The following is a 14266-nucleotide window of genomic DNA, read 5'->3' as shown; positions in this document are numbered from 1 at the left end:
CAGTATATGAATGTTCCTTGTTTGCATCCAACGAAAAAGACACATCAATGAGTATCTGTATTCTATGGCTCCCTTTGTAACATTAATAAATGATGTACTAGAGAATAAAAGACACTTGTAACATCTCTTATGAAATTCTGTAAAGGACTCAAACCTGTCTTACAATCATGCTAATGCCTTGGAGACTCTCTTCTCTAATCACATTAAGCTAAGGACATGTGCTTGCTGAATGGCGCCTGTACCTCTTCAGACCCCTTTGTAAGTATAAGGCAAGAGGTAATTCAACAATTTCAAGTTTGCACCAATCTATGTGTACACATGATCACATGGGTAGCTTTGTGCACATAATATGGAAACAAGAACTACTGATTTGAATGGAGCATGCTTCCACATATTACTCCTAATTACTAATTTATCTCTCTCCATGGAGCTTTGATATGCATGTAGGTTCCCCTTGTCATAAAGGCTCTGCCAACCATTCATTTCAACAGAAACACCAGGGTCCTTAGTTTGTGTCATGTGATAAAATTATTGCCACAGTGATTTTCAGTGACAATTCAATGCTGTTTCTTTTCATGTGTAAATATTCTTGTACAATAACTTAGTACTTACCTTCTGATATGTGTGTTCATTAAATCGTTCATATAATGAAACTGTTTCTTCTGTTTCTTCTTTGTCTGATAAAGACCAAACTGGCATTTCAGCATCCATGTCCAGCATAGGTAATAAAACATTATGGGTAAAGGCTTTGTTCTGAAAATAACCATAAAATACTGAGATTTACCTAAAAACAAAAGATATTTCAAGTTACCCTTTTATTTTTTTTAATTTAAAATATTTCTGTGTTGCCTTTCCATCTAATCCAGGGTCTGCAAGGCAGCAAACATTAAAACAAGGGTGTCGAACTCATTTGTTACAAGGGCCGGATCTGACATAAATGAGACCTTGTTGGGCTGGGCCATGTGTGCCATAAAATGTCATGCCATGTAGTGGAGATATAAACTTTATAAAGGACACGAACACAAAGGTTTTTTTTTTTACTTAAAATAAAAACATGCTTAAAACATTAGCACTCTTACAATATTTTGTTCATTTAACAGTGTCTAATAACTGACACCTCTTGCTCTGGATTATGGCGTCAAAATGTCTGTGCTGTTGCAATCTTGAGTATGCTGTTCAGGTGTGTATCTGTAAGCTGCAAACCTATGATGACGCAGCAGCAACAGAACTGGAAGAAGCAGGAGAAGACAGCCAGTCCCACTGTGGGCCTGATAGAAGCCCTCCGGGGGCCTGATCCGGCCCCCGGGCTGCATGTTTAACACCCCTGCATTAAAACATTTCAGTCATTAAATACATTTAAAATACAGATATATTTGAAATAATAAAAACAATTAAATAAAAATATAAAACATAAAAATACAAACACCAAAAAATCCCCACACAAACAGCTACTAAGAGTTAGTGAGGGGAACACCAAACCAAACAAAAAATTCTTCAGCCACTGGCAGAAGACAGCAACAGAGGGAGACAGATGAACCTCCCCAGGAATGAAGTTCCAAAATTGAGGCCCCATGGGTTGCTACCAATCTAGCCTCAGATGATGGGGGCACCTGAAGCAGAGCCTGAAGCAGAGCCTCCAAAGATGACAGAAGCTGTCAGGCAGGTTCATATGGGAGTAGGCAGTCCTTCAGGTAAGCTGATCCTTGAATTGAGCCTAGTGTAGCAAATTGAGAGCCACTGTACATGAAGTGGTCTGTATGACCCATTCCAGTCAGCATGCCCAGAGTTATAGAGCTCACACATAATTCACTTTTGGTCAACCCTCTCCCTTGTGGTTCAGTCCTGATAATCTACCTGAAAATGCAGAATGGATGTTTCAAATAACGTGACCATCACTTTCTGATTTTAATCTCCATTTGAGAGGCTAATCAGACTAATTCAGCTAAGTGGTAGCACAGAAGCTCTGTAGACAAGACACTCAGGTCGCAAGATATTAGCCAAGCTGCAGAAGAGCGGATCAAGAGGGAACAATTTATTTATTTTATATCCTGCTTTTCTCCCTAATCAGGACCCAAAGCAGCTTTTCACATTGTTCTCCCTTCCTTTGCTTAACCTGCACAACAGCCATAATCTTGTGAGTTAAGTCAGCCTGATAGATTGTGACAGGTTGCTTTTAGCCCGAAGCCTTTTTTCCTTCAATTTTTCTGATGGAAAAACTTTGGGGAATCCTGAAAAAATTCATATGAAATATTTTCTCTTTTAGAAAGAATGAAATTCTTTTAAAGACAAGGTGGGCATGCTGTAGACATATACAGTTCTTAAATCCAAGATGCATTTCTGCACCTAGAAGGATACCTAAACTTCATGAGGGGAGCATGCAGGGCTTTCATTGCCTTCTGTTGTCCTTTGGATCTGACCCTTCCCTTGTGGTTTACCTTTGCACCTCTCCCTCAAACCACTGTGACATCTATACCCAGAAAGTAGCTTACTGCCATTCCTTGCTGGAAGGAAAAAATATCAGAAGGAGGTGGGGCAGAAGTTTCATTGAGAGGTGAACCACAGAAAGACGATGACAGCATCTAGCTGGAACTAAGGTACATGTGCTAACGTAGCAGACGGTATGTCAGCTTACAGTTTTATCTCAAATACTGGGTATATTTACAATTTTGACTGACTGTAGAAAACTAAAGCACATCTTTTAAATCCAATAAATATATCAAATATTGCAATTTTATATCCTAAGGAAGTTATAAATAACGGCTTTTAAATTGTTAAAGTACAAAATTTAGTTTAGACAAGAGGCGGGACCCGCGATACTCGCGGGGGGGGAGAGCTCCACACTTCTGAAGCAGAGGAGGAAGCAGCAGCAGGAAGTAAGTTCTCCCCCATCCTGCCGGTTCCCCCCATCTGCTCCACCTCCCATCCCCCCCTCGATCTCCCCCCCTTGGCTCTCTTCCCGCCCCCCGCCAGGCTCCGAAGCTTTTGGGGGGATTTAAGTATCCCCCAATATTTTTATCGCGTTTTTAGATTTTTGTGCACACCTGGGGACCGCCCCACATGTGCACAAAACTCTCCCTCCCCTCCAGGTGCCCCCAATGTGCGTAAATAAGTATCCGCACACCAGGGGGGCAACTTGGCTATTAGATATATAGATTTGATACAACAGTAAGTATTGCATATATTTAAATTTCCCCCCAAACTTCCATTTTCCCCTGGGGGGGGGAATGGGCTGGGGACTTTTTCCCCATGGCTTCAATATTTCTGGAAATTTTACCTCTCTACTGCCTACAACTGAACACTGTATTACAACCACATTTGCTCCAGTTCCTTAAACGGTAACTCACACCTGAAGGATTTTCAAACAGGTACTCTAAGGAGTACAGAACTGGTACACATACAAAATACCCTACCACAAGAGAGGCCCCAAAGAGATAACAATAGAACACCACTGACTATCAGACCCTGCAACAAGCAGGAAGGGCTCAAGTCAACGCAGCCCGCCATTTGTGGGGCCGGGTGGGGATGGAGAGGTGGCAGGATGCTGGGGTAGCTTGCAAGCGGCAAGAAAATTGAGACCACCCTTCCCCTCCCCGAGTCAATGGCAGGGCCCAGGGGCGTACGGGGACATGGAGGTTTAAAGGCTGAACTGGTACAGAACTGTACAAAACTGGTAAACATACAAAATACCCTATCACAAGAGAGGCCCCAAAGAGATAACAATAGAACATCACTGACTATCAGACCCTGCAACAAACCATATACACTCAAGCTAGACTATTATAGGACCCAGCTATACCACCTTGGGCTCATCTATTTATTCAAACTCCAATCCGATATTTATTCAGATATTTATACCCCACTTTTCTTCCCAACTTAAAGCAGCTGCTTACAACAACATTCTCCTTTCCTCCATTTTAACCTCACAACAAAAACCCTATGAGATAGGTTAGGCAGAGAGAGAAGGTGGTGGGTCTAAGGTCCTCCCCCTGCCCACCCACCTGGCAGGCTGAAGACAGGCAGCAGTGGCTTCTGCTCCTCTTCACCTGTCAGCAGCACCACCACTTTGGTGGAGTAGTTCTCACTGCTTCTCCTGACCCACTGTTCTCTAGAGGGGGAAAAGGATGAGCTGCATTAGGGTGCACAAGGTCACCTGACGACTCCTCCCCTCCCCATGGCCAGCAACCTTACATTGCCTGTGCCCGCACAGACAACTTGTTCCTTTGTTTTGAGGTTCTGTAACACCACATCATGTTTTTAAACTTCTCAAATTATTATTTTTTTTGCAAACCTGGGGAATCCCCCAAGTTTGTTGAAGGATTTCCCTTGTCTCCCTGGCCCTGATCCATGGATTTAAGTATTTGCAGATGGGAACAGGCTGACTATTAAATATCATGATATCCCATGAATTCAATGTATGGGTTGCTAGGCTTATAAATAAGTTTTCATCAAACTGAAATAACTACAGATAAGCACAGCACTATAAACCAGTCTACTGCATCTGTCCCGTGCAAATGCCTTTTATTAAAAAAATGATACAGAAAAGAAACATTGGCATTACTACAAATGCAAAGTAATCTGAGGCCCTATGTCTACATTTATGTCATTTAGGGTCTAATCCTAAATTAGTAGTACAGCTCCAGCACTAGCATTCACAACTGGTATTGCTGAGCAGTTGCTAAGACCCATATCCCAGAAAGAGGCCCACTACTGATCTCCTGGACCTGATGCCTCTTGATTCTTTCACTGATCCCAACAACATGAACAAGCAATCAGTAACAGGAGCCATGAGGGAGGAGCAGCAGGTACTACCTACCCCCTCATACTCCCTCCAATTGACAGTGGGGATTAGGCCCAACCTCACGGGCAGGAAGGAGCCCGCCCATACAGGATATTTCGACAGAGGACCTTCTAAAAATTGGAGACACCACTTTACAGCTTCCACGTATTTCAAGGGAGTGACAACTAAATTACATAACAGGGGGGTAAGTATGCGAAAAATGCTAATAATTTAAATTCACACCTACCAGAGGCACATTGGGTTCAATGTAGTATGAACACAGATATTCAAAGTAAGTGGCAAATCCCTCATTAAGCCATATGTCATTCCACCAATCCATGGTAACCAGGTTTCCAAACCACTTAAATAGGAAAGGAAGAACATATTCTTTCAAACAATTGTCATGATCCTATAGGCAAGAGACTAATTCAAGATTTTAATTAATATGCATAAAAAAGGGAGTGCTGTAATACCTTCCTGTTGGTGGGAATTTAGTAGCTGGAAGATGCTCCTTTAGAAAAGCCACAAAAAGTTATATATAAAAAAGAAGAAAAGCCACAAAAGGTAAAAGTCAGCATTTAAAAGGAAAGAGACTATGTTTTTATAACACAGCCGTGCATAATTCTCCCACTACTTGTATTTGAATTTAGAAGAGGCACTTATTTATGAAGAATGTCATAGCAAGACTTGTAATGCAGCCCTTCTGAAATTATAAACACTTATAATTTCTAATATTTTTTCTAGACATAAAACATGTTTAACTTAACTTGTACTTACCAAAATGAAAATGACAAATCAATGATAAAACAGTACAGGAAAATAGCTTCATCTGACATTGGCATATTATACATTATATGGCAGTTTATAGTTTACCATAATCTGATATATGTCTGACGATTTGTACAGTCATTATAGTTTTCTATGCTAACATTAAATTTGTCTATATATATATGTGTGTGTGTGTGTGTGTGTGTGTATAGATAGTATTTTATAAGTTATCATTAAGTACTACTTCTTTGTATGTCTTTAGCAAAAACAGACTCTAGCTAAGCAAATGTTAAAACGCTACCCTCCCGCTTCTAATCCCTTTTTCTTCCTCCCCCTTCTGGTTATTTTCTATGCCTATTTGCCTAACCTGATTTAAGACCCAGCTGCTGTTGCAAAATAAGAGGGTAAAAATCATTTAAGACATTAAATTGAACAGATTAAATTAGGTCCAGGTGGGCATCTGAGGAAGTGTGCCTTGCACACAAAAGCTCATACTTTGAATAAAACTTCGTTGGACTTAAAGGTGCCACTGGACTCTAACTTTGTTAGATTAAATTAGATGCAAGTTTACTAGCCAAATTAGTCTACATTTGTCACACTATTTATGAAAGTTTCTAAGTTAAAATTCTGTACCAGGCTTGTTTTGCCAACCAGCACATAAGAACATTGCTTATCAGACCTATACATGTACACTGCATTCACCCAAAATAAAACTAGTATGTGCCTCAGTGGAGTGGTGAAGAGAGGGTTAATAATTAAGTAATGGAATTCATTAACATACAATATGACTCTCTTTTTTTTTAAGGGTTAGGCAAATTGAAAGATATAAAGGCCGCCAGGGATAAGCAAGAAGGGGAAACCATCACCTTCATGGCCTGCTTGTGAGCTGCCAGGAGACCTGTCTTACCACGACTGGAAGCAGAAACCCAGGTCTCAGTCTGAACCAGCAAGGCAATTCATTATGGGCTTAGAAGGCTGTAGCTGTATATTTGGGGTGAGTAAAATGGTTAAGGACAACTGTCCTACAGGATCTGGGACCTGAAGTTGTCAGTGCAAATGTCTTATGATAGTGGCTATATGAAGGTCATATATGTGAAAATCACTTTTGTACAAAACTGTTTACTGCTTGTGGTGTTCAGAATAGCATTTTTTAATAATGTGACAAGATATGTACTTTTTTCTTTTTTATAGAAGCAACAGAAAAATGCATAACACCATACTTTGGTTCGTTATGAGGTTGGGGGCTGTTATGACAAGAAGGGCAAGGAGACAACTAACACTGTAAAGTAAAGGTAAAGGTTCCCTTGCTCGAAAGCCAGTCGAATCTGACTCGAGGGTTGCAGTGCTCATCTCCGTTTCAAAGCCGAAGAGCCAGCGCTGTCCGAAGACGTTTCCATAGTCATGTGGCCGGCAGGATTAAACACCAAGGCACATGGAACGCTGTTACCTTCCCACTGAAGTGGTACCTATTTATCTACTTGCAATTTCTAGGTTGGCAGGAGAACTAACACTGTACCGATAAGCAAAACTTATTCTTAACACTGGAAGGCTAAAGTATCTAATGGTTTGCCAGAAAGAAAAAAAAACCCATATCATTCATTAGTAAATGTAATACATGTAATTACATTTTTCAGTGAAAAATCTGCTGAAAGTCTGTTAAAATTGTTCACAGTGCTTCTATGAAACGGAATGATGTTACAAGAATACTTGATTGTCTTCTCTTGCCTTATGCCAGGACTCATTTTTATTACATTTCATTAGTTAAAACAATTGGCTACAGAACATTAGAACTGTTCTCTTGTTGTTAAAGGCACAAGATAAAAATACTTTAAATAAATAAAGTACTGAACATTTTACCACATGCCTGGTGGACTACTTCATGGCAAACAGTCTGGCGAATCATAGTTTTTTTTCCTGTGAATTTATCTTGTGGGCAATATAGTAACAATTCTTCCTGGAAAGTCATTAGCCCCCAGTTTTCCATAGCACCTGCTTCCAAATGAGGAAGCGCAATCAGATCTAAATTGGTTTAAACATAAGGGGGGAAAAGTGTCTTTAGTTTCAATATTAATATACTCTTGGCTTAGACCACCATATCCCAAAATCTGGGAGCTTTTGCTCATGGGATTTTATTATTTATTTATGCAGTACCCTCAATACACATGGTGTTCTACTGACTACAAGCCCCTGCCCCGAGAAGTTTAAAATTTGCCATAAGGGAGAAAACAAAGGAATGGAGTTGGACATGGAGATAAACAGGGAAGAATGCACAGGGTTAGGGCTGGGGCTCAGTAGCAGAGTGTCTGGTTTGCATGTAGAAGGTCCCTATTGCAATCCCAGGCATCTCCAGATAACAGGATCAGGTATTAGATGATGTGAAAGACGACTGCCTGAAACTCTGAAGAGCCTCTGCCAATATGAGTACACAAGGCTGAATTCAACAGACCAATGGTTTGATTCATCATGAGGAAACTTGATCCATTCACCCTTCTTCAGAGGTCTTTTCGTAGAAAAAGAGCTGCAGGAGCTCATTAGCATATAGTATGCTAACGAGCTACTAGGCTATTAACATAATAGCTCATTAGCATATGCAACGCCCCCTGACATCACCAGAAGTTATGTCAGAAGGGGAAGCAAAAGGGGGGGGAAGGCATCTTCAAAAGCCTCCCCTTCCCTAGCAGGGGGAGACGGGGGGGGGAAGCGAAGAAAGAACTAGAGTTCTCACTAGAGTTGGGCCGCAGGAGGAGGAAAGAAGGAAGGAAAGAGAGAGAGAAAGAGTAGAGAGAAGGAACGAAGGAAGGAAAGGGAGGCGGGGGGCTCTCCTGGCCTCCTCTGGGCAGCAGCGCTCCGGCGCTGACCCAGGGAAGCAGCGGGGGGGGCTCTCCTGGCGTCCTCTGGGCAGCAGCGCTTCGGCACTGGCCCAGGGAGGCGGGGGGCTCTCCTGGCCTCCTCTGGGCAGCAGCGCTCCGGCGCTGACCCAGGGAAGCAGCGGGGGGGGCTCTCCTGGCGTCCTCTGGGCAGCAGCGCTTCGGCACTGGCCCAGGGAGGCGGGGGGCTCTCCTGGCCTCCTCTGGGCAGCAGCGCTCCGGCGCTGACCCAGGGAAGCAGCGGGGGGGGCTCTCCTGGCGTCCTCTGGGCAGCAGCGCTTCGGCACTGGCCCAGGGAGGCGGGGGGCTCTCCTGGCCTCCTCTGGGCAGCAGCGCTCCGGCGCTGACCCAGGGAAGCAGCGGGGGGGGCTCTCCTGGCGTCCTCTGGGCAGCAGCGCTTCGGCACTGGCCCAGGGAGGCGGGGGGCTCTCCTGGCCTCCTCTGGGCAGCAGCGCTCCGGCGCTGGCCCAGGGAGGTCGCGGGGAGGGCACTCCTTGCCTCCTCTGGGCAGCAGTGCTCCAGCGCGGGCCCCGAGAAGGCAGCGACAGGCGTCCCCGGGGCCGCAGCGCTAAAGTGTGGGCCCCGGAAGGCCGGCGACAGGCTGTCGCGGGAAGAGCTGGGGGCGGGGCTTGCTGCCATCGCCATTTTGCCAGCTCCTGGGCTCCCGGAGTGGCACTCTGGCGCGCTCTGGCCCCAAAAGACCCCTGCCCTTCTTACAGGTACTTGGGCTTAATTTCCATAAGGAAGAAACTTTGAATGAACAAGTTGTCAGAACGGAAGAGAATCAGCTGAGAATAGTTACAAAAACTTAGGATGGGACAGAAATCAAGCAGGAAGGAATGATCACTGGTATCAAAGGCAGCAAATCATCAGTGTTTTTGCAGACGGCAGTTTTTGTGGAGTGCAGAGGATTAGATAGAAGCCAGATTGCGGAGGGTCAAGAAAGAAAGAGAGAATGTTGAGATGATGTGAATAAGGTCATGGAGTTTGGAGGCAAAGGGTAAAAGGGAAAGCAGACGGTAGCTGAAGAGGAAGAATGAGTAAAAACATGGCAGTCTGAGAATTAGGAAAAGAATGGCATGCTTGATGGAGCAAGGAAGGAGCCAGTGGAAAGGAACAGGCTGGTTATATGGTAGAGAGGAGGGAGAACTGAGGCATAGGCAATGGCACGGCGCTTATCATGTGAGATAATGCAGAAAGAGAAAAGGACTACAGGAATTAGATGTGCTTCAAAACATTTTTAAAAGTGTTTCAGAGGAAAGTGATTGTAAAAAGTGAAATGTTTAAGTAAGAAAAAGAAAGGTGACAGACTGCTACATAAGAAAGATTCCAGGAACAACCAGTCAGCAGCTAAATAAATAAATAAACAAAACTTTTTGGGGCACATTTAAGGGACTAACTAGTAAGCTTGTGGAGGTAATAATCTACTTGGAGGTAGTATACGTACACTGCCCAGAAAGATACCGCTTGCTGGCTGACACCATAACAAACCACACAGCTATTATGCAAACCTTTTGTAAGTTCTAAAATAAGCAACAAAAAGATAAAACAGCATTTCCAAGGATGCATTTTTTGCACTCTAAAATACCCCCACAATTTTTGTAATCATTTTTGAACATAGCTTTTAATAAAATCAGATCAACTTGCCTGTTTTTGAAAGAGGATAAGTAATGTTTAAAAAGCCTTCCATAAATGAAAAGACTGGTCCAGTGATATTTAAGGCATAGTCAGCACATCCATTCATAATTGCGTCTTTCTGAGCCCAAATCCGTATCTATCAGAATGAAGGGAAATTGTTATTGTGCTCAAGAACCCTACTTTGATCGAAGAGGAGAGTCAAATGGGCATTTGCAATTTGAAGGGCCTGTATGCAGACCATAAGCGAGGCTTAAAGCGAAGGAGTATCCTCCATGGTTATATCCTGATTAAGTCTGCTAGGCAATAAGGTGACGAGACTCTCTTCAAGTCGGGCAGTGAAAAGCAAATTGGAACAACCCCTATGATTGAAGGCAAGAATTTAAGCGTAACAGTCCTTGAAAAAGGAGAAGGGACTTTGTTTTGAGATGGCCAGATGGTGCCACAGGGAAGAAGAAAGAGGGAAACAGCAATGGAACAGAAAATGAGATTGTGTAATATCTACTGAGGGAGACTTATTGTTAATTTGCTTTTAATGGTGGAGGGGAAAATAATGGTTAAATGAGATGCCATTGTTCTCTGTAATTTGTGTCTAAGTTAAATAGCAATTCTCCTGGACTACTCTTCATATAGTCAGATTTGTTGGGATGTTTTTACAAGCTATGATGATGATTGATCACTCTCAATGTTAAAGAAAGCTTTTTATTATTGTTAAGCAAATTTTTTACAAGCTGTATGTGACCTCCAACCCTTGGGTTTTTAGTGGGTTTTCTTTTCTTTCTCCTATAGTGTGTAGATTCCCTCCCTAATTTTGTTGTAGTTTTTAGTAAATGCAAATAAAAAATCCCCTACGGGGGCCATAAAAAAAAAAGAACCCTACTTTCACTGACAAAAGCAGGTTGCTTACCAGTAACTGGTGATCTTCGAGTGGTCATCTGTGCATTCACACCAATGGGATTCAGTGCGCACGCGCTGGATCGATCAGTGCTGTAGCAAGCTCTTTTAATGGATTTTCGCACCAAGTCCCTCGGGCATGCCCAGGAACCCCACTGCGCATGCCCAGTGGGGGTGGGCGCAGACATCCCACCAGTTCCTTCAAACCGCCGCAAATCAACCCGTATTAAAAATGTAGAAGCTGACAGCAGCGGGAAAGGAGGGCGGATGGTGTGAATGCACAGATGACCACTCAAAGATCACCAGTTACTGGTAAGCAACCTGCTTATCTTCGACATGGTCTCTGTGCTTCACACCCATGGGAGATTAGCGAACAGTAGCCTACCTGGAGAAGGGTGCTGGCAGGTTTTTTACCGCGTAGCCGAAGATAGAATGTGATGTCCCATGCTGGTACTGGTGTTCGTACGGACGTCGAAGGCGTAGTGTCTGATGAAGGTATTAGGCGTGGCCCACGTAGGGGCTTTACAAATGTCTGGCAAGGGCACTCCCTGGAGGAAGGCAGTGGAAGTCGCGACAGCCCTGGTAGAATGAGCTCTGATAGGGACAGGTAATGGCTGTTTACCGAGTAGGTAACATAGATGGATCAGACCTACAATCCACTTTGACAGGCGCTGAGCCGTGATGCGAGTACCCAGCCTTGGTGAAGCATATGAGACAAATAGTTGTGAGTCTCGTCTAGTTGGGTGCGTTCTATTGAGGTAGAACAGGAGAGCCCGCTTCACATCTAAAGTGTATAATAATTTGTTCTCCGCTGATGTTGGATTTGGGAAGAAGTCAGGGAGGAAGACCTCCACCTGCAGGTGGAACTCTGACACTACCTTCGGCAGGAAGGAGATGTCCGGGACGAGGCGGACTCCGTCTGGCAGAAAGGACAGGTAAGGGGTATCATGCCGGAAAGCTAATATTTCTCCCATTCGTCTAGCCAAGGTAATGGCAATTAAAAAGGCCGTTTTCCATGCTAGAAGTTTGAGGTCGCATGTTGCAAGCGGCTCAAAGGGCTTCCTCGTGAGCTGGCGGAGAACTAGAGGAAGGTCCCAGGGAGCGACTGGAGTTTTGACAGGAGGGTAGAGATGCAATAAACCTTTTAAAAAACGTTTTGCAATTGGATGTGAAAACAAAAGTACATCCGTCAACTGGTACATGGTAGGCCGAAAGAGCGGCCAAATAAACTCTCAACGATGAATGGGAAAGTCCCGAGTCAGGAATCGAAAAACTCTTTCGAGACCCACTGAGGTGGCTCGAGGGGCATCATCACCTAGGGAAGAACAGAACCTTCACCATTTATAATCGTAGGACCTCCGCATAGTAGGCTTCCTTGAATTCCACAGGACATTCGCTACGTGGGCGGAGAAGCCGGTGATGTTATTCTCCATGCCGTCAGTTTCAACTGTGGTATGTTGTGATGGAGAAGAGGGGAGTCGGGGAGGAGGAGAAGGTCCTGAGCCAGAGGGAATTGATGGTATATTCCTTGTGATAGCTCAAGGACTGTTGAAAACCAAGGTTGTCTCGGCCACCATGGTGTTAGTAAGATGCAATCCGCGGCATCTCTGAGTAGTTTGCAGACCACTCTCAGAAGCAGAGGTAAGGGAGGGAACAGGTAAAGAAGTCCCGTGGACCAAGGGTAAAGGAGACCATCTCCCAGAGATTGTGGATCCCTGCCTCCTCAACAGCAGAACAGAGGACACCTTTTGTTGTTTCTGGTGGCAAAGATGTCGACTTGGGGAGCTCCCCACATGTGGAAGAGTGGGAGGAGGGATGTTGGGTTCATCCCCCACTCGTGAAGGCTGAGTCCTGCTCGACTTAGATGGTCTGCCTGCACGTTCATGTGTCCGGGAATGTGAGTGGCCATGAGGAAAATGTTTTTGGCAATGCAAAGCTAGCCGTTGTGATCATATTCTAGCCGTTGTGATCATATACCACATCAATGTCCTAATTGCTATATTTACTCCCTCCATTTTCAGCCACAAAAGCAGTATCTCCGGTTCCTTTTTAAATTTACATTTTACATTTTTTTCCATTTCTGCATGTATCTCAGCCCAGTATTTTTTTGCTTTTTCACAAGTCCACCACATGTGATAAAATGAGCCCTCTGCTTTTTTACATTTCCAGCATTTGTTTGACATATTACTATTCATATTAGCAATCTTCTTAGGTGTCATATACCTGTTTGGAGGGTTTGGATTGTTTGGTGCGGGAAGCTTGTTGTCCGGAACCGAATTTTGGTTTCTGGAAGGTGGGCTTTTGGCCACCCGTCTTGTTCTCCATCGTGTGTCTGGAGACTGATGAGTTGGGGTACGCCTCTGCCAGGACCTCGACCAGGTGCGTGGACGGTATTGGTTGTCTTGCAGAGGATGAGACTCCTAGAGCTTGAGATGCCTTTATGCTTTTATCTAACTCTTGTAGAGTAGAATCCGTAGTGGCATTGAAAAGCCCCAGGCCATCGAAGGTAAGGTCTTCCACATAAGATCTGGTATCTATTGGCAGATTAGTGTTGCGGAGCCAGGAATGTCTTCTGAGAGCTATTGCAGAGGCCATAGTTCTGTAAGACACCTCGAGGACATGTTTAGTAGTGTTGAGCTGTTGTTTTGCCAACACCATGCCTTCTTTTTGTATGACTCTGTCATCTGGGAGGTGGCTGAGAAGTTCTGAGAACCGTTCCCAGAGAGTATATTGATATCGGTTCATACAGGCCAGGTAATTAGTGGCCTTGACTCCTAACGCTCCCATGGAGTAGAAGCGCCTGCCAAAGGCATCTAATTTCTTACCTTCCTTGTCAGAAGGTGCGGAATGAGTCCTCTTGGATTTGGAGGAAGACGTTATCACCATCGAGTTAGGCTGAGGGTGCGAGAAGAGGAATTCGGCATCTGCCTCTTGGACCCTGTACATGTGGTCCAGTCGTCTCGTGGACACAGGGGCAGACGGAGGTTTTAGCCATGGTGTCTTCGCCGTTTGCAGAAAAACTGAAGACATAGGCAATGCCAAGGTGGAAGAGGTATCAAGCTGAACTATATCATAAACCGCTTCTGTTGCCTACGGATGTTGCTGGACAACAGAGAGGCCTAAAGAGTGGGCCATTGTTTTGACCAAATCTGTGTATGACATAAGGTTGCCAGATGGGGATACGGGTAAGTCCTCAGCGACATCCTGGTTGGGGGATTTATGGTCAGGAGAGGTATGAGCCTCAGATGCCTCCGTATTTGAGTCCTATGAAGTCAGAGGAGTCTTGTTGTGGTATTTGGACCGATGTGTCCTGTTGACAAGTTAT

The 14266-nt window shown here is 44.2% G+C and overlaps 1 protein-coding gene across 1 annotated transcript in view; it reads right to left on the bottom strand.

The window, feature by feature from the left end:
• Positions 1-14266, bottom strand: part of LVRN (laeverin) — a 62198-nt gene that overhangs the window by 28903 nt on the left and 19029 nt on the right. Inside the window, exons 5-8 of the mRNA XM_015416285.1 lie at positions 10060-10186; positions 7410-7564; positions 5025-5138; positions 613-753 (exon numbers count right to left, since the gene is read on the bottom strand). Of these exons, the coding sequence (XP_015271771.1) occupies positions 613-753; positions 5025-5138; positions 7410-7564; positions 10060-10186 (537 nt within the window). The remainder of the gene's footprint in view (positions 1-612; positions 754-5024; positions 5139-7409; positions 7565-10059; positions 10187-14266) is intronic.

Source organism: Gekko japonicus, unplaced genomic scaffold, assembly GCF_001447785.1.
Source record: "Gekko japonicus isolate JY-2015 unplaced genomic scaffold, Gekko_japonicus_V1.1 scaffold692, whole genome shotgun sequence".
Lineage (NCBI taxonomy): Eukaryota > Metazoa > Chordata > Lepidosauria > Squamata > Gekkonidae > Gekko > Gekko japonicus.
This window is presented reverse-complemented; position numbering and strand designations above follow the sequence as displayed.